The 25,777-nt window shown below is 44.4% G+C and overlaps 14 protein-coding genes across 14 annotated transcripts; 9 read left to right on the top strand and 5 right to left on the bottom strand.

Moving 5' to 3' along the window:
- The first annotated feature begins 83 nt into the window (after nt 1–83).
- Nucleotides 84–941, top strand: V1514DRAFT_299623 (uncharacterized protein). The gene is made up of 2 exons (XM_066925516.1): nt 84–433; nt 516–941. The coding sequence occupies exons 1-2, from the start codon at nt 122–124 to the stop codon at nt 846–848; spliced, it is 645 nt and encodes a 214-aa protein (XP_066780804.1). The 5' UTR covers nt 84–121; the 3' UTR covers nt 849–941.
- On the bottom strand, nt 838–2,463 carry V1514DRAFT_338554 (uncharacterized protein). The gene is made up of 3 exons (XM_066928853.1): nt 2,076–2,463; nt 1,645–2,015; nt 838–1,395 (listed from the first exon to the last, which is right to left on the bottom strand). Exons 1-3 carry the CDS (start codon nt 2,088–2,090, stop codon nt 1,092–1,094), a joined length of 690 nt encoding a protein of 229 aa, XP_066780803.1. The 5' UTR covers nt 2,091–2,463; the 3' UTR covers nt 838–1,091.
- Nucleotides 2,464–2,551: 88 nt separating this feature from the next.
- V1514DRAFT_338553 (peptidase family M41-domain-containing protein) lies at nt 2,552–5,372 on the bottom strand. Its single transcript, XM_066928852.1, has 2 exons — nt 4,978–5,372; nt 2,552–4,912 (listed from the first exon to the last, which is right to left on the bottom strand). The coding sequence occupies exons 1-2, from the start codon at nt 5,252–5,254 to the stop codon at nt 2,676–2,678; spliced, it is 2,514 nt and encodes an 837-aa protein (XP_066780802.1). The 5' UTR covers nt 5,255–5,372; the 3' UTR covers nt 2,552–2,675.
- A 293-nt stretch (nt 5,373–5,665) lies between these two features.
- V1514DRAFT_338546 (ADP-ribosylation factor family-domain-containing protein) lies at nt 5,666–7,492 on the bottom strand. Its single transcript, XM_066928851.1, has 5 exons — nt 6,967–7,492; nt 6,805–6,841; nt 6,605–6,611; nt 6,141–6,553; nt 5,666–6,081 (listed from the first exon to the last, which is right to left on the bottom strand). Exons 1-5 carry the CDS (start codon nt 7,012–7,014, stop codon nt 6,041–6,043), a joined length of 546 nt encoding a protein of 181 aa, XP_066780801.1. The 5' UTR covers nt 7,015–7,492; the 3' UTR covers nt 5,666–6,040.
- A 166-nt stretch (nt 7,493–7,658) lies between these two features.
- V1514DRAFT_338543 (tRNA intron endonuclease) lies at nt 7,659–8,979 on the top strand. The gene is made up of 2 exons (XM_066928850.1): nt 7,659–8,008; nt 8,229–8,979. The coding sequence occupies exons 1-2, from the start codon at nt 7,982–7,984 to the stop codon at nt 8,934–8,936; spliced, it is 735 nt and encodes a 244-aa protein (XP_066780800.1). The 5' UTR covers nt 7,659–7,981; the 3' UTR covers nt 8,937–8,979.
- Nucleotides 8,980–9,071: 92 nt separating this feature from the next.
- V1514DRAFT_338537 (tRNA synthetases class I-domain-containing protein) lies at nt 9,072–12,844 on the top strand. Its single transcript, XM_066928849.1, has 7 exons — nt 9,072–9,395; nt 9,453–9,528; nt 9,596–11,577; nt 11,651–11,860; nt 11,918–12,168; nt 12,243–12,325; nt 12,403–12,844. Exons 1-7 carry the CDS (start codon nt 9,156–9,158, stop codon nt 12,681–12,683), a joined length of 3,123 nt encoding a protein of 1,040 aa, XP_066780799.1. The 5' UTR covers nt 9,072–9,155; the 3' UTR covers nt 12,684–12,844.
- On the top strand, nt 12,845–13,830 carry V1514DRAFT_338533 (40S ribosomal protein eS7). The gene is made up of 3 exons (XM_066928848.1): nt 12,845–13,049; nt 13,206–13,288; nt 13,372–13,830. Exons 1-3 carry the CDS (start codon nt 12,909–12,911, stop codon nt 13,718–13,720), a joined length of 573 nt encoding a protein of 190 aa, XP_066780798.1. The 5' UTR covers nt 12,845–12,908; the 3' UTR covers nt 13,721–13,830.
- A 214-nt stretch (nt 13,831–14,044) lies between these two features.
- On the top strand, nt 14,045–15,535 carry V1514DRAFT_364833 (ras family-domain-containing protein). The gene is made up of 3 exons (XM_066929796.1): nt 14,045–14,284; nt 14,478–14,550; nt 14,615–15,535. The coding sequence occupies exons 1-3, from the start codon at nt 14,149–14,151 to the stop codon at nt 15,093–15,095; spliced, it is 690 nt and encodes a 229-aa protein (XP_066780797.1). The 5' UTR covers nt 14,045–14,148; the 3' UTR covers nt 15,096–15,535.
- Nucleotides 15,536–15,644: 109 nt separating this feature from the next.
- Nucleotides 15,645–16,879, top strand: V1514DRAFT_338529 (calponin homology domain-containing protein). Its single transcript, XM_066928847.1, has 3 exons — nt 15,645–15,966; nt 16,050–16,688; nt 16,745–16,879. The coding sequence occupies exons 1-3, from the start codon at nt 15,820–15,822 to the stop codon at nt 16,820–16,822; spliced, it is 864 nt and encodes a 287-aa protein (XP_066780796.1). The 5' UTR covers nt 15,645–15,819; the 3' UTR covers nt 16,823–16,879.
- Nucleotides 16,880–17,079: 200 nt separating this feature from the next.
- V1514DRAFT_338525 (uncharacterized protein) lies at nt 17,080–18,583 on the top strand. The gene is made up of 3 exons (XM_066928846.1): nt 17,080–17,316; nt 17,396–18,266; nt 18,345–18,583. Exons 2-3 carry the CDS (start codon nt 17,409–17,411, stop codon nt 18,552–18,554), a joined length of 1,068 nt encoding a protein of 355 aa, XP_066780795.1. The 5' UTR covers nt 17,080–17,316; nt 17,396–17,408; the 3' UTR covers nt 18,555–18,583.
- On the bottom strand, nt 18,478–19,188 carry V1514DRAFT_360614 (actin-related protein 2/3 complex subunit 5; the record flags this gene model as incomplete). The annotated part of the gene is made up of 3 exons (XM_066929690.1): nt 18,478–18,648; nt 18,709–18,888; nt 18,958–19,188. 3 exons carry the CDS (start codon nt 19,186–19,188, stop codon nt 18,586–18,588), a joined length of 474 nt encoding a protein of 157 aa, XP_066780794.1. The 3' UTR covers nt 18,478–18,585.
- A 344-nt stretch (nt 19,189–19,532) lies between these two features.
- On the bottom strand, nt 19,533–20,647 carry V1514DRAFT_349221 (uncharacterized protein; the record flags this gene model as incomplete). The annotated part of the gene is made up of 3 exons (XM_066929361.1): nt 19,533–19,613; nt 19,667–19,923; nt 19,978–20,647. The coding sequence occupies 3 exons, from the start codon at nt 20,645–20,647 to the stop codon at nt 19,533–19,535; spliced, it is 1,008 nt and encodes a 335-aa protein (XP_066780793.1).
- A 186-nt stretch (nt 20,648–20,833) lies between these two features.
- On the top strand, nt 20,834–23,680 carry V1514DRAFT_354827 (uncharacterized protein). The gene is made up of 2 exons (XM_066929609.1): nt 20,834–21,317; nt 21,366–23,680. The coding sequence occupies exons 1-2, from the start codon at nt 20,942–20,944 to the stop codon at nt 23,600–23,602; spliced, it is 2,613 nt and encodes an 870-aa protein (XP_066780792.1). The 5' UTR covers nt 20,834–20,941; the 3' UTR covers nt 23,603–23,680.
- A 384-nt stretch (nt 23,681–24,064) lies between these two features.
- On the top strand, nt 24,065–25,701 carry V1514DRAFT_338517 (mitochondrial carrier domain-containing protein). The gene is made up of 3 exons (XM_066928845.1): nt 24,065–24,133; nt 24,426–24,444; nt 24,495–25,701. The coding sequence occupies exons 1-3, from the start codon at nt 24,119–24,121 to the stop codon at nt 25,379–25,381; spliced, it is 921 nt and encodes a 306-aa protein (XP_066780791.1). The 5' UTR covers nt 24,065–24,118; the 3' UTR covers nt 25,382–25,701.
- Nucleotides 25,702–25,777: the final 76 nt, after the last annotated feature.

The following is a 25,777-nucleotide window of genomic DNA, read 5'->3' as shown; positions in this document are numbered from 1 at the left end:
CCGGTACGAACCGCTCACATGCTGACCAAACTTTTCGGGAAAAAAAAAAAGAAAAAATAAATAAATCAATTAACGTAAGATACGAAATAATTTGCATTTTTTTTTTTTTTTTTTTCCGAGCATGTCAAGTTGGATTCGGGGGTTATTCTCGACTGCAAGTAACAATAAGACTAGTGACGATAAATCTCGGTCGCAGATTGAGTCACCATTGCCTAGTACCACCACGACGACCACCGCCGCCACGCCATCATTATCTTCAGATTCTGTAATTTCGGTTGAAGATATTATTGGATCAATTTCTGGATCTTCAGATATCCCCGCCGGAAGTTTGTTGCCCGCTGGACCTTCATCATCATCATCGCCACGGCAGCCGGAAATCGCAACCGTCAAGACATTTGACAACTACGTGCAAGAAGCCAAGGATTACACCATGGTAAGATATTGATGATTTTGCAACAACATTATGTTTTAGTTTTTTCAATTTTCTAATCATTAAAAAAAAAAAAAATTAACAGAGCCATCCGATCATAATTGGAGCAGGCATTGCCGCGTTGGCGTTGGCAACCAGGGTCGGCATCCGTGCAGTTCAACGATACCGCAACCTGCCGGCGTCTGCATCATCAGCTTCCAACAAGTTTTATAAAGGCGGGTTTGATAACAAGATGAATTCAAAGGAAGCATTGCTCATTCTCGGTCTAAACGAGTCATCATTATCAAAGGCAAAATTAAAAGAATCTCATCGCAAAATCATGTTGCTAAACCATCCGGATCGTGGTGGCAGTCCATATTTGGCCACCAAGATTAACGAGGCCAAGGATTTTTTGGAAAAGCGAGGCCGGCTCAGGTGAAGCCTAGACTAGGTATATCGCCATGAATGCAACAACACCAGCAAAAAGACTTGTACATAGTAGAATAATATAAACATGTTTAATGATTGACAAATAAAATGATACATACAAATATGTATATAAACGAAAAAATACTATAAAACGCCTTCTTGAAGTTCAAAAAACACCACAATCGACAACGACGACAACAAAAAAAAAACAAAAAAAATGACAATGAATGAATGGTTTAAATCAACAAAATACTTAATCATCCATTTCACCAAACACGCCAACCACGTCGCCGTCATCATCATCAAAATGACGATCGTCGTCGTCGTCGTCGTCAAACACCATCACGTCAGCCGAATCCGCCCGCGACGACGCCGACAATGCTGATGACAGGGACAAGCCCGGGGACATGATCCGGTCAACCTCATCACCTTCCTCGTCACAATCTTCCTCCTCCGTCATGGATACCAGGATCGAAGCCGCCTCGAGCAATTGCACCTGCTGATGCTTGGAAATCAGCAATTTCGACGTGACGGTCCATTCCGGCGTGTGCTCCCACCTGCGCGCGCACGTAAGCGGTTAGTCATCATGGACATGCATCATCATTGTTATGTAAGCGACGGTCGCGCGCACATGACCTCCGATGACGAACAGCTGGCAATGCCGCAAAGCAAGTCGGCAGGTTTGCCAACAACAACATGCCATGCTCATGTTGCCAGCATGACCGTCCGGACTATCGGACAATGTACTGCGGGCCAATCGTGTAATTTTTAAAAGAAAAAAAAAAGAAAAAAAAATGTAGACTTACAAATGCTTGGTCAGGCAAGAGATGTGCTTGTATCCCTTGCCGCACAGTTCACACTTGAGTTCTTCCTTAAGTCTGCCGGACATTGACTCCCCCGAATCCGAAAACCGGCGGGCAGCCAAGATCCGCCGTGTTAGTGATGATGACGATCCGGTTGTTGTGGCAGCGGACGACAGGCCGAGTGATGACGAGATTGACGATGGCGGTGAAGGGTAGAGCGAAGATGAGGAAGGTGATGATGACATGGATGATGACAGCGGCGACAGGTGATAGGGATGATTGTGATTATGATGAAGCCCATTTCGTGGGATCGAATACGGCGCCGTCGTCACCGACGGGCGCCGTCGTGCCGATGAAGATGATGGTGGAATGTCCTGCATTGAAGTTAGGTCACCAGTTTCAGCGAGAAAAAAAAAAAAAAAGGAAACCCTTACTGTTATGGCTGCCATTGATTGATTGCCTTGACCGATGGATGGTGAAGCGTAATTCAAGTCAAGTTCTTGATGGAGAGTACGTACACACGACGATGGACCACACAACTCTATGTCCACAATAGAAAAAAAAAAAAACGCACAGACGCAATTTCTATGTATATACCGGGGTTATCCGCAACTCTCGAGAGATATGGGCCAAAAATTTCAGTTTTTAAAATAAAATTTTCTTGAAACAGTACTATCTCTTAACAGATTGTGGCTTGGAAATACCACATCTGCCTAAAGAACTTAATATCAAAGATTAGCCAAAAAAAAAAAAATGAAAAACAAATAAATAAATAAATTTGGCCAACCCCGGGGCCGCGAATGACCAAAAACGGCCGTTCGAGTTCGAATTTCATGCCCCAGCCCAGAGTCACGTGCAAACGCGTGACTTTTGTGGTGAAACAAAAAATGTTGTTGGGTTTTAATACGGGTTAGGGTGAACCATTAGAATTTTCTCGAGATATATACACGGTAATATATTGGACAATATATGGCGAATTCAACAAATTCAACAAATTTAAAAAAAAAAAAAAAATACTGCAAAACTAATCACGCCTACGCAATAGGCGTCTCTCCTGGCACCGGTGGTGGTGGTGGTGGCGGCAACGGTGCCGTGCCCTCGACGTCACTGTTGATGTACTTTTCAAACGTTGCGTTGCGGTCCGCAAACTGTCTCGGTCCCAGCAATCGAACAATATCTTCCCGAGATATGACTTCCTTGGATAACAATTCTTCGGCCACGATCTTGACCTCGTCTTGCTTTTCCTTGAGCAATTGCTGGCATCGGCCATGAGCTTCAAACACGATCTTGCGAACCTCGTCATCAATCGTCTTTGCGGTCTGATCCGAAAACGGCTTGGCCGGATTGTTTTGATCCTGTTCGAACGAAACCCAACCCAGCTTATCACTCATGCCCCATTGCGTAACCATCATGGTCGCCATCCTCGTCACCTTGCGGAAATCATCCACCGCGCCCGACGTGACCGATTCAAAATGCAATTCTTCCGACACGCGGCCGCCCAGGGCCATCACCATGCGATCTTTAACACTCGATTCCGAAACCAGCATCTGATCCGCCGGTGCGTACTGTGCATATCCTAACGCGCCCACCGTGCGAGGAATGATCGACACCTTCAACAACGGGTCCGCGTATTGCAAGTACCATCCGCACACGGCATGGCCAGCCTCGTGATACGCAACCGTCCGTCGTTCCTCTGGCGACAACACGCGTGATTTTTTTTCAATTCCGGCAATCACTCGCTCGATCGCAGCTTCGAAATGCTTCATCTCCACCGTGGACGCACCCTTACGCGCCGCAATCAATGCCGCCTCGTTCACGCAATTCGCAATGTCGGCTCCCGAAAATCCGACCGTTAACGCCGCCAAGCGGCCGGCCAACTTGGCCCGGTCCAACATGGTCTTGACTTTTTGTAAATGCACTTTAAAAATCTCGATCCGGCCTTCCACGTCCGGCAATTCGATCGGAATGTGCCTGTCAAACCGGCCCGGCCGGGTCAGGGCCGGATCGAGCACGTCGATCCGGTTTGTGCCCGCAAGTACGACCACGTGCTCGTCGGTCTGGAATCCGTCCATCTCCACCAAAAGTTGATTCAACGTCGACTCTCGCTCGTCGTTATTACCGGCAAGCCCGCGTGACCGGCTCTTGCCAATCGCATCAATCTCATCAATAAAGATAATGCAGGGTGCAAGCTTGCGCGCGGTCTTGAACAAATCTCGCACGCGCGACGCTCCCACGCCGACAAACATTTCCACAAATTCTGATCCGGACACGGACAAGAACGGCACGCCGGCCTCACCTGCGGTCGCCTTGGCAATCAACGTCTTACCCGTACCTGGCGGGCCACTCAAGATCGCGCCTCGCGGGATCTTGGCCCCCAATTTCTCGTATTTTTTCGGATCTTTCAAAAAATTGACAAACTCCATGATTTCTTCCTTGGATTCATCCATGCCGGCCACATCCTTGAACTTAACCTTGACATCTTTCTCTTGATTAAACAACTTGGCCCTGGACTTGCCCACGCCAAAGATGCCGCCACCGGGACCGGCAGATCCGGGCATGCTCTTGCGAGTCATGAACCAAATCATGCCAAACAACAGGATCGTGGGTAACAACGACATCACGCCGTTCCAAAATCCGCGCTCGTCAACGTATGCGATGGGTAAAAAGCCTTCAGACTTGATGCCGAGTTCACGTTGCGCTTCCGTAATGTTTCGTTCAAACGAATCAACCGAGCCGATCGTGAAAAACCACTGGGTTTGCCTCACGGTCGCGTCGGCCGTGTCCTTTAACGTGACCTTGACCAAGTTGCGGTTGACCACGGTAAGACGTTCAACAAATCCCTTGTCCAATAAAGACGTTCTAAACTCTTGCCATGTTAATTCGCGGCCGAGTGGCTGATCAAACAATTTGATCGTGAGCAATGCCAACAATGCGGCAATAACAAAATGGGATGCACCCAACGGCGGAATATTAAACTCGATACTGTTTTCATTTTTTTTTTTGCTTTTGTCACCACCACCACCAGCAGTAGAACTGTTGGAAGATTGCTGATGTTGTTTCGAACTCTCGTCATCTTTGTCACCTTGTTCTTGATTTTCTTCGGTTTTTTTGGCGTCCTGTGATTCTTTTCTGTATTTTTTAAATTCTTGCTCCAACCTGCGTTTAGAATCTTCAAGTCGCTTGTTTGATTCTTCAAGCCTGTCTTGCAAAACTTGATCATTTTCTGGTCTTGATTTTTTATCTAAATCTTCCTGACGTTTTTTCAAAAATTCTAAAACCACCGATAAAGTTAATAATCGACATAAAAACCATCAAGGTACTAATACTACTACTTGCCATTGAAAAGGGCATCAAATTTCTCCTTATCCAAGTCATCATCCTTTTTCGGATCCGGGTTGGTACTCAGCCTTCGAAACTGACGATCAATCACAACACGATGATTCTTGTTCAAATCTAGCAAGTCATGACGAACGTCACCACCTCTACGATGAAACCGGCGACCATGACCAACCAGTTGGCCAATTCCATTACCGCCACTACCATGACGACATGATCGCAGCAGGAATCGGCCTGCAGCACTGGCGCGCAAGAGCGGCAGCGCTCCGGTCGTCATTGCTAGAGGGAAAAAAAAAATAAAAATAAGAACAAAAACAAAAACAAAATTAATATTAATATTAATTTGTTGCCGCCTAAAAAGCTGGTGGGATGGGAACGCAAGAGTTGGAACAAATTAGAAAGAGCGAGAAAAGGGCAAAAAAAGTGCTGACTGGCAAAGCCCGGGAAAGTTGCAATTTACAAGCTTACCCTGAACTTGGCCCAATCGTCATCAATTTGTTTTTGTTGGATTATGTGCCTTGTTATCAGGTCAATTGATGATTTATTGTTTTGTATAATAAATTTAAATCCTACTAGATCACTTCAAGGCATTGCTTGTCATTTAGCAGCAGTGTTGTTGTTGTTGTTGTTGCAATAATGTTCAACTGCAAGTTTGAAATAATCTCATCAATTACAATAAGAATTGCATGCCTGCTGTATTGGAATTAAATGGCCATATTTACAGCATACAACACAAGTTTCAGGTCAAGTATAAATAAATATAATATAATATAAAATGGACAAACTGTAAAAAAACGTAAAGACGAAAACTAAACACAAAATAAATATAATAAAAAAAACGGCTCAAGAACCTACATAAACTTAAACTATGGGCAACAACAAACATAAAATAAAATAACAAAAAAAAAAAATAGAAGGAAATGGAGAAGGAGAAAAAAACTATTTGGGAAAAGATAAAAAGAAGTACAAATTAGACTTTGTTTTGGACGCACATTTAATTAAAAAAAAAAAAAAAAAAATTTCAAATCATAGTTTGTTATTGATATTACAAAAATCAAATGCTTTATGATCTCTTGCGAAGATTCGTGCTCAACCATTCCAAACCTGCAAAACAGCATTAGTGTTAGCAAATGACAATAACGTTTTATTTTTAATCTGCGTACCTTCGTAAAGACCATCTCCAGAAGTAGCACAGGTAGCCTGAATGTACCAAGCCCGCTGTCTAAGTGAGTGAAGACCAAGCTTGTCGGTAATCTCAGCCGCGTTCATGGCGTTAGGAAGATCCTGCTTGTTGGCAAACACCAAAAGAAGCGCATCCCGAAGTTCGTCTTCGTTCAACATTCTTTGCAGTTCCTCACGGGCCTCAGAAATACGCTCTCTGTCGTTACTGTCGACAACAAAGATTATACCCTGAGTGTTTTGAAAGTAGTGGCGCCAAAGGGGACGGATCTTGTCCTGTCCACCCACATCCCAAACAGTAAATGAAATGTTCTTGTACTCGACGGTCTCGACGTTGAAACCAATGGTCGGGATCGTTGTAACAATCTCACCGAGCTTGAGCTTATACAGAATCGTGCTACACCAGTTAGACAACCACAAGCCTGATTGATATGCAAGCAAAACTTACGTCTTTCCTATACAGCAATTGTTAGCATCATGTAAACAAAAAAAATAAAAACATGAATAGAATTAAAAAGAAAAGAAACATGCGACCGGTAGGACTGTGGTGGTCGGCAGAAGCATTTGCGTGAACCACCCGCGTGGCCGTTGCGTTTACTACTAACGAGGCGTCGCAAAAGGCAAAAAAAAAAAAAAAAAAAAACGTACCGGCAGCATCCAAACCAACCATCAAAATTCTCATTTCCTGCAGTTACAAAAAAAGAATTGTAAGTATCAATTGGCCGACCCACGGATGCCATTGGCGCGATGGAGCGTGGTTCAATTGAAGAGGATGACGACATGACGATGCATGCAATGCAACACACATACCTTCCGGCCAAAGAGCCCTTGGAGAAGCTTGGAGATAGAAAGACCCATTGTTTGATTTGTCTAAATAAAACAACACATTGAGTTAGAAACCGTGTTCAATCCAACCAAAAAAAAAAAAAGATTGTCGATGATTAGTCAAGGTAAACAGGACAGGGCTGTGCCTTGCAAACGATCGACCTGCCACCCCCCCGGGAGCCGGCGCCTTTAAACAACAATCATCCATGGCCAATCAATCAATGAGGCTCTGCAATCCGACAATCCATCAGATGAGATCGCCATTCGAACGACAGGATGAACTCGAAAGCACAAAAACCCGGCCCCTCGAGGAAAGGGACCCACCCGGACGGTCCAAGGCATGCATCATCCGGCGGCAGAATCAAGCAACCCAAAACAACAGAAAGTTGCTAGACAATGCAATGCATCAAATACATACCTACAGAAAAATAAAAATAAAATGCAGTAGCAGCAGCAGCAACAAACGAACAACAACAAAAAAAAAAAAGGGGTTTGTCGAGATGATTTGGGTTGGAAAGGCGAAAGGAAGCGGACGACGAAACTGCACGCGGCCAAAACTACGCTGCTGTCTGCCAATAGCCGTTTGCTGCCGCCCGCGCGCTATTCGTAGTCACCCCTATCTCGGCCATTTTTTTTTTCTCGGCCAAATAAATTTTCTCTTTGTCCTTTTCTCTCACTTTTTTTTTTTTTGTGGTGGTTGTGCAATTGATTGCATAGTCACGTATGACGGTTGCTTATGGTCTCGTAGGCTGTCTTGTTCTTTATTTGATCATGCAATAGGTATGTCGTCTTTTTCTTTGTCTTGCTTGGGACAACCAACAATGCAGCCTTTTTGTCAATGACGAAAAAAAATCTATTTGCCCATGAAGTTTTCTCTCATGATGCTTGGCTAAACCTCTAAGAAGCCCCGAGACTTATTTGACTGTGTTTGTTGTGTTTATGTTTCGGTTTGAATTCTGTTTGATGCTAATTAAATGCTTACAAAAAAGTTGCTCTATGCATGCATCGTGCTCCGACTTCTCTAAAGGTATGAACAGTGGACCATCTGATTTTTTTTTTTTTTTTGCATGATTAAACACCTTTATAATCTGTCAATCCCCTGAATTGCACAGGCTTCTCAATTGCTTTCCGCAATTGGTTCTGCGCACATGTTGTAAATGTCAATATGAATTTTTAAAAAAAATATATATATATATAAGATCTGCACGTTTTATAATATTATTTCCCGTTGCTGACTTGTTTTATAGATGTCTGACATTTACATTAGCTGCCTGGACGGCCAATTCTTTGTTTTCGATCTCGAAACCGTCAAGCGGCTTCGAGTGGACCACAACATCTCCGGCATTTTGGCCGGCACGTTGCCGCAGGTGCCTCAGCAAAGCGTATTTTTGGGCTTGCCCTTGCAGCTCCTGCCTGAAGAGGCTGCTTTGTTGGTATTTAAACGCATTGCTCGTATTGTTGATGAAAAGGCAACCCACGCGCCATTGCTGGCGGCTGTTGGTGACGAAGCTGCCGTTCACGACAAGGTTCGTGACCTCGAATTAGCCGACCCGGTGTCTGCGGTTTCCACACCCGCGATTACTGCTGATGATCAATACCGGCCCGTGTTAGTTCCGGAATCTGCCATCAGTCATTTGTACGGTTCTGCAAAATTTCATGTTTACAAGTTTCTTCATGACCGGGCATATTTTGTTTCGCCCGGATTAAGATTTGGTTGTCATTTTTTGGCATACCCTGGTGATCCGTTGCGATATCATTCTCATTTTTTGGTTCGAGGTTTGGAATGGGATGAAGAATTTGATTTGCTTGATGCGATTGGATCCGGCAGGTTAGGCACCGGCGTTAAAAAGGCATGGGTGGTCGGAGGATTACGTAAACCTGCTCAACCAGATACGACGGCTACTGGCCAACAAGAATTTGTTTCTTTTTCTATTGAATGGGCCGGGTTCGGTTAATTTCATATTTTTTACGTAAATCAAATAAATTATTTTTGCAAAACAAGTTAATTGAACGTAAACTTGGTTGTTTGCACCCCTGAATTTGGTGATCCCGAAAAAAAAAAAATTGAATTGGCCCGAGGAAATTAATAATGGTACGGATAATTTGCACTGTTTCAATTCAACAATGAGCAATTAAAAACATGCAAATTATATAGTCAAGTTTATGCAAATCAAATGAAATTATTAATAACTCCATTGCCGCTCAGGCCAGTGCAGCAGGCATTGCTGAGTTGCACTAGCAACAAGCGCCTATTATTAGCAGCTCGGCATGCAACTACTGCTACCTCTACTTTGACTCATTCTTATTCCGATACGATTTTGATGCCAAAGACGGATTTCCCGGTCAGGACTGATCGGAAAAAAGTGCAAGAACGATTTGGCAAGATTGTTTCGGATGATTTATACGATTGGCAGGTACGGTCGGTCACTTTCAATGTCCCTCCAACGGCAAGACTAAAATAGTTCTCATAGAAATCAACATTGCCAAAAGATAAATTGTTTATATTACACGACGGGCCTCCATATGCCAATGCGGATGTGCATTTAGGTAAGGCTGAACACTGTTCGAGCAAAATCATTTGGCTAATAAATAACAAAACCCGCTTTAAAAATAGGCCACGCGGTAAACAAAATCACCAAGGACATCATTCTTCGCTATCAAATTTTACAAGGTCGTCAGGTATCATTTATTCCAGGTTGGGATTGTCATGGGCTTCCGATCGAATTAAAAGTTTTGGAAAAAATTGGCAAGCGCAAGGCCGAACGGTTGAGTGCGACTGAATTGCGCAAGTTGGCGAGAATGCATGCGCAGGCCACCGTGAGCAAGCACATGAAAAATTTTAGGGAATGGGGCACGTTGGGAGATTGGGATCAGGTTTATTTAACCATGCAATCAGATTACGAAATCAGGCAGTTGCAAGTGTTCAAAGCCATGGTCAAATCCGGATTAATCTATCGACGGTTTAGGCCGGTGTATTGGAGTTGCCAATCCCGAACCGCGCTGGCCGAAGCCGAATTGGAATATGCTGATGATCATGTGAGCACGTCTGCGTTTGTGACGTTTAAATTGCGGGATTCGCAAGCATTGGTTGATTACTTGACTGCCAACCACGCCGGCGTTCATGTGCGACCTGATTCATTGTCGGCATTAATTTGGACCACCACGCCGTGGACGATTCCGTCCAACAAGGCAATCGCGGTTAACCCTGAATTAACATACAGCTTGGTGCGATTGTCCGACAACAATGTTTCACTAATCGCTGATGCCCGCGTGCAGGCGTTGAAGCAGGAGTTGAGTTCGACCAATCCGGAATACGTCGTGCTGGCGTCGGCAATCCCCGGCCAAATTTTGACCACATGCACATATGTTCACCCGTTATTCGATCGAGTGCGGCAACCCATCTTGCCCGCAGACCACGTCTCGCCCGATTCTGGTACCGGGTTGGTCCACACCGCGCCCGGTCACGGCATGGATGATTACCTGCTTGGCCAGAAACACGGCATCGCACCGTACTCACCCGTGAACGATGCCGGCGAGTTTACGGCCGCCGTGGCGGCAGGATGTGCGGAATTGCATGCCGCGTTGGTGGGCAAAAAAGTATTGACCGATGGCCAACAAGCCGTGTTGGACCTGTTGTCAAGCGCGGGTGCGTTGGCGGGCGTGAATGCGAATTACAAGCACAAATATCCGTACGATTGGCGATCCAAGCGGCCGGTCGTGATCCGGGCCACGGCTCAGTGGTTTGCCGACGTGGAATCAATCAAGCAAGAAGCGGTAAGATCGTTGGACAAGGTCGAATTCGTGCCCGAAACTGGCAAGCACCGGTTGTCATCGTTCACGTTGTCAAGATCAGAATGGTGCATATCCCGGCAACGAGTCTGGGGCGTGCCGATTCCGGCATTGTTTGATGCCGACACTGGCGAGCCATTAATGACGGAGTCAAGTGTTGAACACATTATCGGTCAAATTCAAACTCGCGGGATTGAGAGTTGGTTTGAAGTTGAATCAAATGTGGAATCATGGGTAGCTCCGGAATATCAACATGACGGCAAAAAATACGTGAAGGGCACGGACACTATGGACGTCTGGTTTGATTCAGGCACGAGTTGGAAACTTGTGCAAGACAAGTATGGTGATGTTCGTGACCAAAACGTTGCACTGGCAGACGTGTACCTTGAAGGATCAGATCAGCACCGAGGATGGTTCCAGTCCTCATTACTTACGTACGCTGCCGCTAATGGTGGTGGTAGTGGTGGTGGTGGTGTTGGTACAGTGTCAACACCACTTTTCAGGACTGTGATCACTCATGGGTTCACGCTTGATGACAACGGCAAGAAAATGTCAAAATCACTAGGCAACGTGGTGGTTCCGGCTCAGATAACCACGACCGGATATGCAGGCGTGCCACCATTAGGCGTGAGCGGTCTTCGATTATGGGTGGCACAATCAGAGTATACGACGGACATGGCCGTGAGCAAGGTCATGTTGCAAAGAGTATCAGATTCGTTGAGTAAAATTAGACGAACGTTTCGATACATTTTGGGAAACTTGAATGGGTTTAACCAAGACTTTGTTTCATATGAACATTTAAACCCGGTAAGAATTGAAAAAAAAAATTATATATATATATATTATTTTTAAACTAATAATTTTATTTTTAATTTTTCAGTTTGACAAGTTGGCATTGTTTAATTTGTATCATTTGCAAAAAGAGACCAAAGAATATTACGATAAGTTTGCATTCTCAAGAGTCGTGCAAGCTGTTAATAATCACCTTTCGCAATTATCAACATCATATTTCACAATTTCAAAGGATAGATTATACACGGATGATGCGAAAAGCTTGTACCGTCGATCGGCGCAGACAGTTTTGGCACATGTAAGTGACCAAATGGCAAACGAGGAATGAATCATGAGTAACTAAAAATTTTCTTAGCTTTTACAAACATACCTGGCAATTCTTTCACCAATCGTGCCGTTACTTACTCAAGAAGTATGGCAATATACTCCTGACAAATTCAAGCCATTAACAACAAGCAACAACACATTTGCAGATTCACCGTTTGCAGCCGGGTGGGTGACCAGCCCGCAGGAATGGGATAACGAATTGATTGTGCACGAGTTTGTTGAGATCGGACTGATTCAGGATAAAGTGAAAGCGCTAATGGAAAGAGCTCGTCAAGCAAAGTAAGTTTTTTGCAGACATGGGCAAAGCACGAATTGGGCTGACATGGAATTTTATTAAAAAAAAAATAAAAAAGAGTTATTGGAAGCTCGTTAGAAGCCGACGTGGTGATCACGGTCAAGCCAGGAACGCACGCATTTGAGTTTTTACGCAAACATGGCAAGTTTACCAGGTTTTAATAATTTTTTTTTTTTTTTTTTTTTTTTTTTTGGCTAACCTGGGCTGGTTTTTCTCAGAAACACACCTTCCGGAACTTTTGGTGGCATCGAACGTGACGATCGTGCCAGTGGGTAAGGCCGACCGAGACCGAGGCAGTCAGGACCGCGGCGAGTGGACATTTTCGGCCCCAGCAGGTGGCAATGGTCAAGATGAGCAATTGGTCATTAAAAACGAGCCAGTCACGGTACAGATTGTGAAGCCACGCCATCACAAATGCCCGCGGTGCTGGCAGTTCCGGGCCAACCACGCCGACGAGCTGTGTGGCCGGTGCGACGGGGTCGTGGGGTCGTGCACGTGATGGCAAATGTTGTACATATAATAGATAATGCATGCATGCTTAGCCCTAGTGTTGTGGGCCGTAGCCAACGTAGGGCTAAACGCAGTCACGGGCGAACCCGCGTTTTGTTTGGCGCCAAAAAAACGCTGCCGCCGCGGTTGAGCCGCTGGCGAGGAGGAGGAAATTGAATAATCAAAATTGACCGACGCAAATTCCAACAAGTATCTCAACAAAATCACAACCACCATGTCGGCTCTTTTGAAGATCACCACCACGTCTCCATCTGATTTGGAGCTTTCCGTTGCTCAGGCTTTCTATGACCTCGAGACGTCTGTCGCTGACCTGAAGGCCGATCTCCGACCGCTTCAGTTTGCTGCTGCCAAGGAGGTACGAATTTTTTTTTTTTGGTTGTTTGGTTGTCTGTACGGAATGGTCAAAGAAAAACGGGGTCGTTCAATTGCAGGGGAAGGGACAACGGATGTGGGCGTGATTTAGATTCAGTATAGGAGAAGCGAGGTGGAACTTAACGTGTTTTTGGTTTAGGTCGAGGTCTCTGGCGGAAAGAAGGCGATTGCCATTTTCGTGCCTGTTCCTTCACTTGCTTCTTTCCACAAGATTCAGCAACGGTATGTGTATATATATATATATGTATATATATCGAGGTTTCCGGTCGATTTTTCCCTTGCTAACCCAGTTTCAACCGTGACAGTCTCACCCGTGAGCTCGAGAAGAAGTTCTCCGATCGCCACGTTGTTTTCATTGCTCAGCGAAGAATTCTTCCAAAGCCAGGTCGTCGTTCAAGACAGCAACAGAAGCGCCCCCGTTCGCGCACCTTGACTGCCGTGCACGAGGCCCTGCTCGAGGACCTCGTGTTTCCAACCGAGATTGTCGGCAAGCGGGTTCGATCACTTGTTGGTGGCGGCAAGATCCAAAAAGTTTTTCTGGACAACAAGGACAAAAACGCGATCGATTACAAGCTCGAATCGTTCCAGTCCGTGTACAACAAGCTCACCGGCAAGCAGGTCGTGTTTGAGTTCCCTGCCGGCGAGGTTCACTAAATTTTCAAATTTTTTAATTTATTATTACTATTGACGCATGGGGTTTTTTGTATTTGTTTGTATCAAAAAAAAGTTCATGTTGATCTAATAAAAGACGACGTAAAAACATAGTTCTTATTTGTCTACTGTGGATATCATTCATTTCCATAAAGTGCGCCCATAACTGAATAGTTTCATGTGCACTTAATCATAAATCGTTTTCACGTGACATGCACGTGACGTGTACGCTTCTTCAGCGCCCGTGCATAAATGCAATGGCTGCGGTGCAATTAACACCGGCTGCGATATACACAAATCCGGCCGCTCGTCGCTTGGTTTCGTTTCGCAAAAGGCAAGCCGAAATCTCGAGTTCCAAAGTTTTTGCCTTGGTTTAGAAGTCATCGTTTTATTGTCATTTTTTTGATTTTACTATTCTATTTAATTTTTTAATGAGTTCTCTCGATTCTGCTCCTGTTGCTGCAAAGCCAACCGCGGCTGTCAAGCTCGTGTTGCTGGGTGAGGCCGCCGTGGGCAAGTCCAGTTTGGTGCTCAGATTCGTCAGCAACGATTTCCAAGAAAACAAAGGTTAGTCGAAAACAAAAAAAACACAAGTCGTGTTTTGTTGTTGAATCAGATTCGTTGGATGCAACGTTGTGTGGGATCGGTTTGATACGGTTTTGTCATGGCCAAAGTGAATCGGTTCCATTATTGATCAAATCCGGTTGCATGTGCATGATTGCGTGGAGCGTTTTACTGACGGTGATTTGTTTTCCATTAGAACCCACCATTGGAGCCGCTTTCCTGACGCAAAAGTGCAGCCTGCCCAACAGAACAATCAAGTTTGAGATATGGTATGACGTGCTGTTTTTAGGGATTTAAAAATACGTGACCATTGTACTGACACTTTAATTTCAGGGATACTGCTGGACAAGAACGGTTTGCGTCGCTTGCTCCCATGTACTACCGAAATGCTCAGACCGCTCTGGTAGTTTATGATCTTACGAAGCCCACGTCACTTATCAAGGCCCGTCACTGGGTTAACGAGTTACATGCTCAGGCCAGTCCGAAAATCGTGATTGCGTTGGTCGGCAACAAGCTTGACCTGTGCTCTGAGAACGGAGAAGAGAGTCAAGAAGAAGAAGACCGGCGCAAGGTTTCGACTGAGGAAGGCAGAAAGTTTGCCGAAGAGGAAGGCCTGTTGTTTTTTGAAACCTCGGCAAAGACCGGCGCAAACGTGCGCGACGTTTTTTTGGCGATCGCGTCCAAGATTCCAGAAGAACTTATCAATAAGCGAGGCGGCGCTGCCGGTGCTAAAGGTCGAACCGGTACTGGTGAGGGCAGGGTTGATCTTGAGTCAAGAGCTGGTGGCAATAGCGAGCAAGGATGCGCTTGCTAAACATTTTTAACATTTTGTGCTTGTTATGTGTGCGTGATTTTTTTTTTTTTTTTTTTTTGTTTTATTGCAGGCCTTGATTAGTGAGTTTTTTTGTTTTTGTGGTGTGGTTTTGTGTCTCTGTCATTTTCCGTTGTTGATTTATATGCCTCCTTATCTTATTACGGTCGCGTGAATAACAACTCATTTTTATTTTTATAATTTTTTTTTTATTTTGCTTATATATATATATATATGTAGCAGATATATATTAAACAATTTTCTTATCAGTTTTCACTTGGCCTTTATTTTGTTGTTCTTGTTGTGTTGTTTTTTTTTATTATTATGATTATTATTATTATAATAATAATAATCAGGCGCCGGTTTTGGGTTTCAAGATGAAGAGAATGAGAGGAATTCTTTTGTTTTTATTTTATATACATAATATAGTGTTTTTTTTTTTATTTTTTTTTTCCGGTAAATAGCGACTCATTATGTGGTTTTTTTTTTTTGGTTGTGGAAGGATCATCATCACGTGTACGCTCGCTGGGAAGTAAACAAATTGATTTCCCGAGCAAAAACATCGATTTTACACAAGCACCATTTTTTTTTTCCATACTGGTACCGCACCACAATACGGGGAAAGGGAAGAGAAAAATAGATTGGGTATTGATTCAATAGCTACGGGTTTGTTTTTACATCTAACGTCATTGTTCGACGATATATATAAGCGATCAAGTATTTCACAATGGGAGAATCAAGACAGGAACTGCTGGCATGGATTAATGATTTGCTTCAATTAAATCTTGTCAAGGTTGAACAATGCGGTACCGGTGCACCACTTTGTCAAATTTTTGATTCCATCTTTGGTGACATCCCCATGACCAAGGTCAAGGTATGATGTAAATCCGTTAACCACGATTGTGATTGCAAGCTAACAAGATCTGATCCCGGCCGGGGGTTTTTTTTTTTTTTTAGTTTAATGTGAATTCAGAATATCAATATCTTTCTAATTTCAAGGTTTTGCAATCAGCTTTTTTGCATCACAAGGTGGAAAAGATTATCCCGGTTGAAAAATTAGTAAAGTGCAAGTTTCAAGACAATCTTGAATTTTTGCAATGGGCCAAGCGAGTTTGGGATCAGTCTTACCCTGGAGGTGATTATGATGCCGTGGCGAGAAGGAAAGGTCAGCCAGTCACGGCAGTAGGTCATGCCAGTATTTCCGGTTCCGGTGCTGGCAGGACAAGTTCGAGATCGGCTTCCGTGGTTTCAAACCGCAAGTCAAGTACAAACAACACGACCGCAACGAACACGGTTCTTCACAGCGCCGGCAATAGTAGTAGTAGTGGTGGTGGAGCGGCAGTACGAACGCGCACGCCGAGTGCGACCGTACAAGTTGCTCATTTGCAAGCAGAAAACGCGGCCATCAGGGAGCAAGCCGAAGCGTTGGAACGAGAACGAGATTTTTATTTCAGCAAGTTACGAGATATTGAAATTTTGGTGCAAGCTTCAGTAGATGATGACCTGGCCGGACTGGAATCGGGCGCCATCACGGAGGTCAACCCGGACAAGGACGTGTTGATCAAACAAGTGCAAGAGATTTTATACATGACCGAGGTAAGATACCAATTATGGATTAAGTTTGTATCGTGACTGACTGATTCCTATTGCAGGAAGGATTTGAGATTCCAGAACCAGCAGAGGAAGCACAACTTGTGGGTGAGATTGGACCAGAAGAAGAAGAATTTTAAAAAACAAAAAGCTCACTCACATTCATACATATATTTATACATTACATCACAATACCATTTGTTTGTTTGTTTGTTTGTTTGTTTGTTTGTTTTTTAAAATGTAAATCTTTTTTTTATTGATTTGATACAAGAAATAATATGGAATGTTCAAACCAGTTGTAACCAGCACGTTGTTTACAATTATCCCGAACCGGAATAACGTCGCGTTTAAAGTTTAAACACGTCGATTGACAAGCACCAGGCAAGACAGGCATACACACATACATACATATTACTAAATAAAAAAAAAAATAAAAAAATACACTGCAAATGAAATTGATATCTATATATGGGTAATTGACATACAAACAAAGCCTTTCTGGGTTGAAAAAAAAAAAATTCAATTGCGACAACTTGTAGAAGAATGTGAATATTTTCAATTCCCAACACCGGCTTATGTTTATCTCGAGCAATTGCAAAAACCATAAACATGATTCATGATCGATAGTAAACCTGTATCGAGTTTATTTTTATTTTTATTTTTATTTTTATTTTTATTTTTATTTTTATTTTTATTTTAATTTTTATTTTTAGTTTTGACGAATTTATGATGGACCAATTCAAATTTGCCGACGTAATCAGCACGCACGACAAGGACAAGGACAAGGACAACGAAAACAACAACCCCAAGATGATGAACGTTCACCGGTACGCCAATTTCGGTTCCGGCATTGTGATTGGATTTATGGTGGCAAACTTGATGCCGTTATGGATGTCAGCATATTTGAGAGCCAGCATGGTTCGGTTTTTGGATACGGTCGTGGTCGTGATGGTTTGGGGGTTGGTCTTGGCTGCCGCATGGCTCGTGTTTAGGCCGCACCGTGCCGCTACCAACAACAACAACAACGAGGACGACGACGTGACGGTGCCGGGTGCTGGTGATGGTGATCAGGAAGCACTGTCGAATCTTGACCGGCAGGGAACAGGCGGCAAGCAACCTCGGGTGGCGACAGGGTTGTCGCCATCTAGCGAGCATGCCGCCCAACCGTATGGCATGCCGTGGCATCGTGGCACACTTTCCGGCAAATCGAGCCCGGAGTACTTGACTACGTTACCTGACGGGTTGAAAACCACGGCCGCGCCGGATGGCAAGAATCAAACGCAATCACGTGTTGGCAAGTCACTTAAACACAATCATAAAGATGATGATGGTGGCAAGAAAGCGGTCAAGCACGGTCATGCGCCTGCTGCGATATCATCGGCCAGGTTATCGGCCAAAGATCCGAACCGGGTCGAGCTGACATGCGCGTTCGTGAGCACGGACTTGTTTGCCACCACAACGCCGCCGTCCAAGATCTTGGCCAAAGATATGAGCTTACGGATAAGTCCTGAAGGATTGTTTGTGGATGATGGTCATGATTCGAACGGATGTGATTTGCAAACGTGGATGATTTCTTGCATTGAAGTAAGTTGATCACCGTCCTTTTTTTTTCATCGTAGGGAAGCACCGGATTATTTATTTATTTATTTTATTTCCTTGCAGGACGACATCTCCAGAAGTTGCGTGATGCGAGCAACCACGAGGACGGAGCCGCCGATTCAAGTCACGTACATGATTAGCCGCAAGGACGCATGGAAGGCGACCGTGGCCTTGCAAGCATTAAAACGAGACAGGCAAGCATTAGGGATCCGAGTCAACACTGTGGACGGCTTGCAAATTCGTAACGAATTGATCGGGTTAAGATTACTATAAAATAAAATAAAAAAATAAATAAAATAAAATTTCAAACCGTCCTTTTATCAGACAAATACCGAACCAGTGCGCCCTGTCCCGACACTTCCACAATCTAATTTGTAGCCATGTTAGCAGATTCAAATGTAAATTAAAATTAAAAAAATCATCATGCCTTTTCAAACCAGCTTAGCAACACGCCAGAAATGCCGTGCTGTTCTGGCACGCTCATTCCCTTGTATAAATATTTAATCAACGTGTCCCTTTGCTCTGATGATAATCTTTCCACTAATGAACTCAAGTCACTGGATTTAATTGTCGACAAGACCTCAATCACGGCACCGAGATGGACCCGCTATCAACCAATCGTCAGCTTTCCCCACGAACCAACCAACCAACCAACCAACCACCAAAAAATTCTCACCTTGACTTGCTCCGATCCCGTGTATGGAGGCTCATCCAATGCAGCAACCAGCGCAGCCACATGATCGCCTCTGGCCAACGCTGACCGCACCGCCTGGCCCTTGGCCTGCACTTCGGCCAGGCTAACCGGTGGCAGGTTCGCGATCGCGGGCGGGATCAAGTCCTCGGCGGTAATATTATTTTCGGCATCAAGAAGGTCAACGTTAATTTTCCGGAAATCAATGTCTGCCATGATGGTCCTTGTCTTTCTTTTTGGCTCGGTTCGATCCCAATCGTCCAGTTAGTTTACACGGTTGGCAATCTGCAATTGCTCAACCTCACGTCAAAACCCCTACCCTGGGTATGCATCCACTTTTGCTGCAATCTTGAGTTAGTAAAAGGTGGACAACGACGTAAAGCCTGAATGCTCTGGACAGGAAGGCAGCATGAGGTTGAGAATCGCTCGTTCGGTGCATGGTTGGTCGTGTTTTGCTATTGATTGGGTGCGCACGCACAGCTTACGTACAGCTTTATAATACATTTCTATCCAGAACCATACCGTTCTATGCGACAATGGACAATGGACAATGGTTATGCTTACAGAATTTCTTTAAGATTCACGTCGGCCGTTCCCCGTTCGAGTGGCTTTTGTTGGGTCGGACTTGGCTTCCAGCCAATCTAAACCAAATCTTAGCAATCGCAACTACCAAAAAATAAAACTTGATGCATACCATGTAAATGATTCTAAACGTGGCCGGCAACGATCCGTCATCGTTGGCATGCATTGACTTGTATACTTTTTCAGCTTCGGCCATGACGGACCTGGGCAGGTAATGAGGCCGGTGCAGGACCGCGTTGCTTTCGCCCATGTGTTGCAGATCTTTCATGAGTGACCGCATGTCGGGGAATGACACGATAATGTCGTCCACATCGATCGTGATGAGATTGTACCCCGCTTGCTGCATAAGCCCGCCCATGTCTCGCACGTCTAATGGCAAATTAGTTAAAGTTTGGTCAATTCAAACGGGTTTCGTTTCTATACCGGCCAAAGGTGATAGTCGCGGTGCAACCCTTCCGAGCAAGTTCATTTCGGCAATTTGCAATGAAGTTCGTAGTTCGAAAAGCGAGTCACCGCCAATCATGCTGGCAAGAAACAAGCCATCGGGCACGAGCATGTATTTGATCTTTTGAAGAATTCCAGGCAAATCATTTACCCAGTGCAACGACATGTTTGAAATCACAGTGTTGACCGTGTTTTCAAACGCTGCGTCGCCAGCCTTGCCGCTGCTGCTGCTGCTGCTGCTGCTGCCGCTTCCCGTGATTGCTTGCAACAACTTGCTGGTAAACAAGACTTCTTCGTCCACGTGAACTCTCGTAATGTCAAGCTCGTTGTTAAATCCAAACCGGCTCGCGTCTGCGTCCCGGTATAAAAGCTTTTCTGACAAATCAGTCATGATGATTTTTTTAATCCTTGATTGCAACAGGCCGTTGTCCCTCGGATCTTCCCTGTCAGACACGATTGCTTGCTCGACATGCCCAGCACCGGCACCAATGTCAACCAATTTTTCATGATTTCGGACAATCACTAGTAACCGTTCAATTAACCGGTTGGCAACCTCGTTGCGCAAGTAGTCAACCTGGCGACTAAGTTCAGGGTCGCATGCTGCTCGGTCTCGTTGCAATTGCTTGACCTGACGGTTAAATACGTGCATTGCTTCGTGTCTGGCATGAGCTTGACTGAATTTCCTGTGGGCCTGATGCAAGCATTGCCGGAGTATTGGTCTCATGGTTTGCACGTTAGTTTGTGGGTGAAAAAAAGTTCCTTTGCATGCGATTAAATTGATTTTGTGTATTTATTTATTTAAACTCCCAACGCGAACGATTCGGTAATTTGTACACAACAACCAACATTTTAAGCATCAACATTTTACAAATCATTAATTTCCATTGCTCAATCGAATCCAACCTGAAGTGCGATTGATAAGCAAAAAAAAAAAAAAAAAAAAATGTTTACAAAAACTCCTGTCGGGAGACGACGAGTGAGAACAACTCATTCAGATCAACCGAACAACGGGGCACAACAATCTCAACCTGAACAAGACCTGGCGTCATACAGGGCAGCGGATTCATCAGCTGCGGCCACAAGCCGATATGCCACGTATGAATACAGTGACAGTAACGGTAGCGTTGTTGATAGCACCGCGGGCAAGTCAAACCGGTTGGAGCTGAATCTGGATGAGATCGTGGTGGACACCACGCCGGCCAAGCAACTTCGATCATCTGCACGCAAGAAGAAAACACTGCCGTTGTCGGTGCAGGATGAAAACGCGGCAAACGAACGGCGCAGGAGTCTACGCAGTGCCAGTGTTGTATCGTCTCAAGGTAAATATATTTGTACATATGTATGTATTAATCTAATTGCATTGGCAGTGTCTGACGACGACGCGTCGAGCGTATCGTCCGTGGCAAGTTCTCGTCGAAGCGTGAGCAGCAGCAGCAGGCGAACGCCCAAATCAAGTAAAACCAGGCCCAGTTTCATGCCAAAGGTCAAAATTGAACAAGAGCATGAAATTTTTGAGATTGAATCAACGCCAACTCCCGTTGCAAACGTGGCCAATAAGCGGCACATTCATGCAAGTGATTTGTTTGCAAATATCGGTCAAAATAATTCGATTGAGCATACTTCAATCTTGAACTCGTACTCTCAGGAATATGAGAACGATAACACTGTGCTTGAACAATTCCAGCGCTCCGATAGTACCGGTGACGAGCAACAGGAATTAAACGACAACGAACCAGTTGCAACAACCGTCCTGGTTCAGAATTTCCCGTTTTTTGTGGCTTACAAGCTTAAACAGGCATTTTATAAGCATTTTTCAATCCGGAGTGCAATCATTGTGGTCTTGTCGATCGCAGCTGTGGCTTATGCGTTCAAGCTTGGTGCGAATAACGACAAGGACGACGACGGGCTTTCTGAAAAATTTAAACACATCATTCCTACGTATTCAAGTCCAAGCAAGTTGCCAGACACTAATCAAGATGTCGTGTACCGATTATTAGACGTGGAAAGTAAACTGGCACAATTATCTTCAGCGTCTCAAGCATTTCAAAACGAATTTTTCAAGATTTCTAAAAACGACAAGCAAAATTTCGATTCGTTTTCTCAATCAATTCATGACAGGCAAGCTAACTCGGACTTGAATATTGACTTGTTGAAGACAGAATTAGCCAAATCTGCACGTGCAGGCAAAGAATCTTTAGCCACGTTGCATGACCGGCAGATTGAATCAGAAGCCAAATTTTCAAAACAAATTACAAGTTTATTCGACAGGGCAAATCAAATTTTTCAAAATGTTGATACGATTCAACAACAGGTTGGCCAAGTTGATTTGCCAAAGTTGGGGAAAAAAATAGATCAAATTTATCATGAACTGGCCAAATTAGCACAAGAGTCAGCGTTAAAGATTATTGAAGACAAATTGCCGTCCACGGTTGCGGTTGAGATTGGCAAGGACGGCAAGGTTTCGGTTAACGCCGAATTTTGGAAGTACTTGAAATCTGAATTTGCAACAAAGACGGAAACAGAATCCTGGCAAGCCACGAGCAAATCAAGTTGGGATCGATTTATTGAAAACAATGCGGCAGAATTTGAGAATTATATTGAAACCCATATTCAGGGAAGATTTCAAGACGACGATGATCGCAAATCGTTTGTGTCCAAGGGATATTTCCTTGATCTTTTGCAACACGAGATGGACACAGTTAAAGATGAATTTGTGCACCGTTTGCGAGATTCCAAATTGGAGATTGAAAATGTCGTGGATGACAAGATATCAAAGTCGGCAGCACTTTCTAGCCTAAAGTCGTCGTCGTCGTCGTCGTCGTGGGAGAATTTGACTCAAAGCGCGATTGACACGTTAATTGAACTGGCAATTATTAAATATGATGAAAAAACAATTGGCAGGGTTGATTATGCGGATGCACGTACGGGCGCACGCGTGAATCCGTTCTTGACATCCGCAACATTCGATCCATACGCTTCAGGCCAGACGTTGAAAAAAATGTTGAGCAGTTTCGCCAGAGGAGGATTGCGTACGCCGTCATTGGCACTCAACTCCGATGCGTTCAGTGGTAACTGCTGGCCTTTCAAAGGCAACGAAGGCACGCTTGCGATTCGATTGTCGGAGACGATATTCGTGGACGAGGTGGCTGTTGATCACATACCCAAGAAGCTTTCAAAGGATTACAGGTCCGCACCAAACGAGTTTGAAGTATACGTTGAGGTTTCTGATCTTGGCGAACGCCAGGCACTACGGGCGATAGCAAACAAGGTGCTCGAATTCGGATCGTCGTCGTTTTCGTCGCGGTCGGCCGAAGTGGTGGTAAGGCGGCAGGATGGAGATAGTGATTACGTGAAAATCGGCGAGTTTAAGTACAACATTCACCATGCATTGCATCGGCAAACGTTCACGTTTGCCGGCGAGATTCAGCGCATGCTGCGACGGGTCCAGGTGCTGAACTTGAAGTTCAAGTTTAAAACTAATTGGGGTTCGCCCGACCTGACGTGCATCTACAAGGTCGCGGTGCATGGCATTCCGGTCAAGCAAGATGATCCTCAAACACAAGATGACGACCACATCAGCCTCGGACAAGACGTTCCGATATAATCTTACTCGTGTAATAATGTATAATTTGTGAAGTATTACGGTCGTAATAATAGTCTATATCCGTAGGCCTACTCCTGAGTTTACTCCTGATTAAGATGTCACGTGCCACAAAATTTGACGTTTCGGGCCAATCGGAGCAGCCACTCGATCTGGCGCGGCGGCCGATGATTGGCTGGCCAGGCAGTAAAAGCGGCCGAGAAAACCCGACGTGGCAAGAGCCGGGACCGGTGCCTGCCTGCACAGATGTGGCATAACTGCCAGCGCCTGCGTGAAGTATATGCCGAACTGGCCAATTAAACACCGGCACCTAACCTCCTGGTGCGCGCGTCCCCAGAACAGCCGCCAAACTAACAAGGCCCGCCGGCGCAAGCCCTAGCCCTGTGGCGGCGAAGCGGGATGGGTTCGTAAACATATATTTTGACCTATTTTTTTTTCTCCTCCGTTTTTCTTCCTTTTTTTTCTCTTTTCTCTTTATTATTTAAATTTTTTGCTTTTAGAGAAAATTTAATCGTCAAAATGCCCGAGTCTAACGTATGTATAAGTTTCTTTTGCTTTCTGCTTTTAATTGCTGGTTTTTTTTTTCTCCGTTCGCTTCTGTTCTTTTTGCAATTGGGTTGCTGTTTGTTGCCTATGACCGTGGCTACTCGATTGCCCATTTGCAAGGCTACCAGGATTGACAATGGTTGATGTTTCAATTTGAATTGGACTCAATTGGTTTTTGACATGCGAAATATGCTGTTCATATTTGTTTTTGGATGGGATCTTTGGACGGGAAAAAAATTTTTTTTTTTTTAAATTTTTAAATACTGACTTTTTTTTTTAGTTTTTGATTGACTTTTTGAGTACGTAAAAGTGGTGGTAAATTTTTTATTTTTTTTCTAATGCAAACTAGTGGGCGGTGTCTCTGCCGCCGTCTCCAAGACCGCTGCTGCTCCTATCGAGCGTGTCAAGCTCCTCATCCAGAACCAGGATGAGATGATCAAGCAAGGTCGTCTTGACAAGAAATACTCCGGTATTGTCGACTGCTTCAAGCGCACTGCCGCTGACGAGGGTGTCGTTGCCCTGTGGAGAGGTAACACCGCCAACGTGATCCGTTACTTCCCCACCCAGGCCCTTAACTTTGCCTTCCGTGATCGTTTCAAGGCCCTTTTCGGCTTCAAGAAGGACAGAGATGGATACTGGCCTTGGTTCGTTGGTAATCTTGCCTCTGGTGGTGCTGCTGGTGCCACTTCTCTCTTGTTTGTCTACTCCCTTGATTATGCTCGTACCCGTCTTGCCAACGACTCCAAGTCCGCTTCCAAGGGTGGCCAGCGTCAATTCAACGGTCTTGTCGATGTCTACAAGAAGACTCTTTCTTCTGATGGTATCCGTGGTCTTTACCGTGGTTTCGGTCCTTCCGTCTTTGGCATTGTTGTTTACCGTGGTCTTTACTTTGGTCTTTACGATTCCATCAAGCCCGTTCTCCTCGTCGGACCTCTTGAGGGCAACTTCCTTGCTTCCTTCATTCTCGGCTGGACCGTCACCACCGTGTCTGGTATTGCTGCCTACCCTCTCGATACTGTCCGTCGTCGCATGATGATGACTTCCGGTGAGGCCGTGAAGTACAAGTCTTCGTTCGATGCTTTCACCCAGATTGTCAAGACCAACGGTGTTGGTTCCTTGTTCAAGGGTGCCGGTGCCAACATTCTCCGTGGTGTCGCCGGTGCTGGTGTTATTTCCATCTACGATCAGCTTCAGCTCATCCTCTTTGGAAAGAAGTACTCTGGTGGTTCCGGTTAAATCTGTTACCAAAATCAAAAATTTAGGACTCATTTGAATTGAATTTTCTTTTGAAAAAAAAAATAAATAAAAAAGAAATAGGATTTTTTTGATAATGAAAGGATATAATTATTTTTTTTTTTTGCACTGAAGGTTGGTTTTTTAATTTCCACGTTTTGTTGAATTGTCGCTTTGTAGTGTAATTAGAATTGGTTTTTATTTTTTAATGATTTTTTTTTTAGTTTTGTTATTTACCCCCTCCTTTCATTTATCATTTATTTTGTTTTCGTTTTATTTTATTTTTTTTTTCTTTTGATAATTTAAAATTTGTTTACTTGCTATCTACTATACGGTAACAATACGTAGCGTTGATTGTAAAGAAAACCATTTTGATAACAAAATGGGGTTTAAAGTAGT

This window comes from Lipomyces japonicus (assembly GCF_038497905.1).
Source record: "Lipomyces japonicus strain CBS 7319 unplaced genomic scaffold V1514scaffold_77, whole genome shotgun sequence".
Lineage (NCBI taxonomy): Eukaryota > Fungi > Ascomycota > Lipomycetes > Lipomycetales > Lipomycetaceae > Lipomyces > Lipomyces japonicus.
Note: the sequence above shows the minus strand (reverse complement) of the source record. Positions and strands in the feature narration are given on the sequence as shown.

Coding starts and splice junctions, on each gene's coding strand:
- V1514DRAFT_338546 (XM_066928851.1), bottom strand. CDS start 7,014: ATGGGTCTTTCTATCTCCAAGCTTCTCCAAGGGCTCTTTGGCCGGAAG. Junction 6,842..6,966: donor AAGGGCTCTTTGGCCGGAAG/GTATGTGTGTTG, acceptor TTGTAACTGCAG/GAAATGAGAATTTTGATGGT. Junction 6,082..6,140: donor TGGAGATGGTCTTTACGAAG/GTACGCAGATTA, acceptor GCTGTTTTGCAG/GTTTGGAATGGTTGAGCACG.
- V1514DRAFT_338529 (XM_066928847.1), top strand. CDS start 15,820: ATGGGAGAATCAAGACAGGAACTGCTGGCATGGATTAATGATTTGCTT. Junction 15,967..16,049: donor TCCCCATGACCAAGGTCAAG/GTATGATGTAAA, acceptor TTTTTTTTTTAG/TTTAATGTGAATTCAGAATA. Junction 16,689..16,744: donor AGATTTTATACATGACCGAG/GTAAGATACCAA, acceptor TTCCTATTGCAG/GAAGGATTTGAGATTCCAGA.
- V1514DRAFT_338553 (XM_066928852.1), bottom strand. CDS start 5,254: ATGACGACCGGAGCGCTGCCGCTCTTGCGCGCCAGTGCTGCAGGCCGA. Junction 4,913..4,977: donor ATTTGATGCCCTTTTCAATG/GCAAGTAGTAGT, acceptor CGGTGGTTTTAG/AATTTTTGAAAAAACGTCAG.
- V1514DRAFT_354827 (XM_066929609.1), top strand. CDS start 20,942: ATGTTTACAAAAACTCCTGTCGGGAGACGACGAGTGAGAACAACTCAT. Junction 21,318..21,365: donor CAGTGTTGTATCGTCTCAAG/GTAAATATATTT, acceptor TTGCATTGGCAG/TGTCTGACGACGACGCGTCG.
- V1514DRAFT_338543 (XM_066928850.1), top strand. CDS start 7,982: ATGCATCGTGCTCCGACTTCTCTAAAG. Junction 8,009..8,228: donor GTGCTCCGACTTCTCTAAAG/GTATGAACAGTG, acceptor CTTGTTTTATAG/ATGTCTGACATTTACATTAG.
- V1514DRAFT_338537 (XM_066928849.1), top strand. CDS start 9,156: ATGAAATTATTAATAACTCCATTGCCGCTCAGGCCAGTGCAGCAGGCA. Junction 9,529..9,595: donor CAATGCGGATGTGCATTTAG/GTAAGGCTGAAC, acceptor CTTTAAAAATAG/GCCACGCGGTAAACAAAATC. Junction 11,578..11,650: donor CATATGAACATTTAAACCCG/GTAAGAATTGAA, acceptor TTAATTTTTCAG/TTTGACAAGTTGGCATTGTT.
- V1514DRAFT_338554 (XM_066928853.1), bottom strand. Junction 1,396..1,644: donor TCTTGCCTGACCAAGCATTT/GTAAGTCTACAT, acceptor GTGCGCGCGCAG/GTGGGAGCACACGCCGGAAT.
- V1514DRAFT_338533 (XM_066928848.1), top strand. CDS start 12,909: ATGTCGGCTCTTTTGAAGATCACCACCACGTCTCCATCTGATTTGGAG. Junction 13,050..13,205: donor AGTTTGCTGCTGCCAAGGAG/GTACGAATTTTT, acceptor TTTTTGGTTTAG/GTCGAGGTCTCTGGCGGAAA. Junction 13,289..13,371: donor TTCCACAAGATTCAGCAACG/GTATGTGTATAT, acceptor CAACCGTGACAG/TCTCACCCGTGAGCTCGAGA.
- V1514DRAFT_364833 (XM_066929796.1), top strand. CDS start 14,149: ATGAGTTCTCTCGATTCTGCTCCTGTTGCTGCAAAGCCAACCGCGGCT. Junction 14,285..14,477: donor CGATTTCCAAGAAAACAAAG/GTTAGTCGAAAA, acceptor GTTTTCCATTAG/AACCCACCATTGGAGCCGCT. Junction 14,551..14,614: donor ACAATCAAGTTTGAGATATG/GTATGACGTGCT, acceptor CTTTAATTTCAG/GGATACTGCTGGACAAGAAC.
- V1514DRAFT_338525 (XM_066928846.1), top strand. CDS start 17,409: ATGATGGACCAATTCAAATTTGCCGACGTAATCAGCACGCACGACAAG. Junction 18,267..18,344: donor GGATGATTTCTTGCATTGAA/GTAAGTTGATCA, acceptor ATTTCCTTGCAG/GACGACATCTCCAGAAGTTG.
- V1514DRAFT_299623 (XM_066925516.1), top strand. CDS start 122: ATGTCAAGTTGGATTCGGGGGTTATTCTCGACTGCAAGTAACAATAAG. Junction 434..515: donor AAGCCAAGGATTACACCATG/GTAAGATATTGA, acceptor AAAAATTAACAG/AGCCATCCGATCATAATTGG.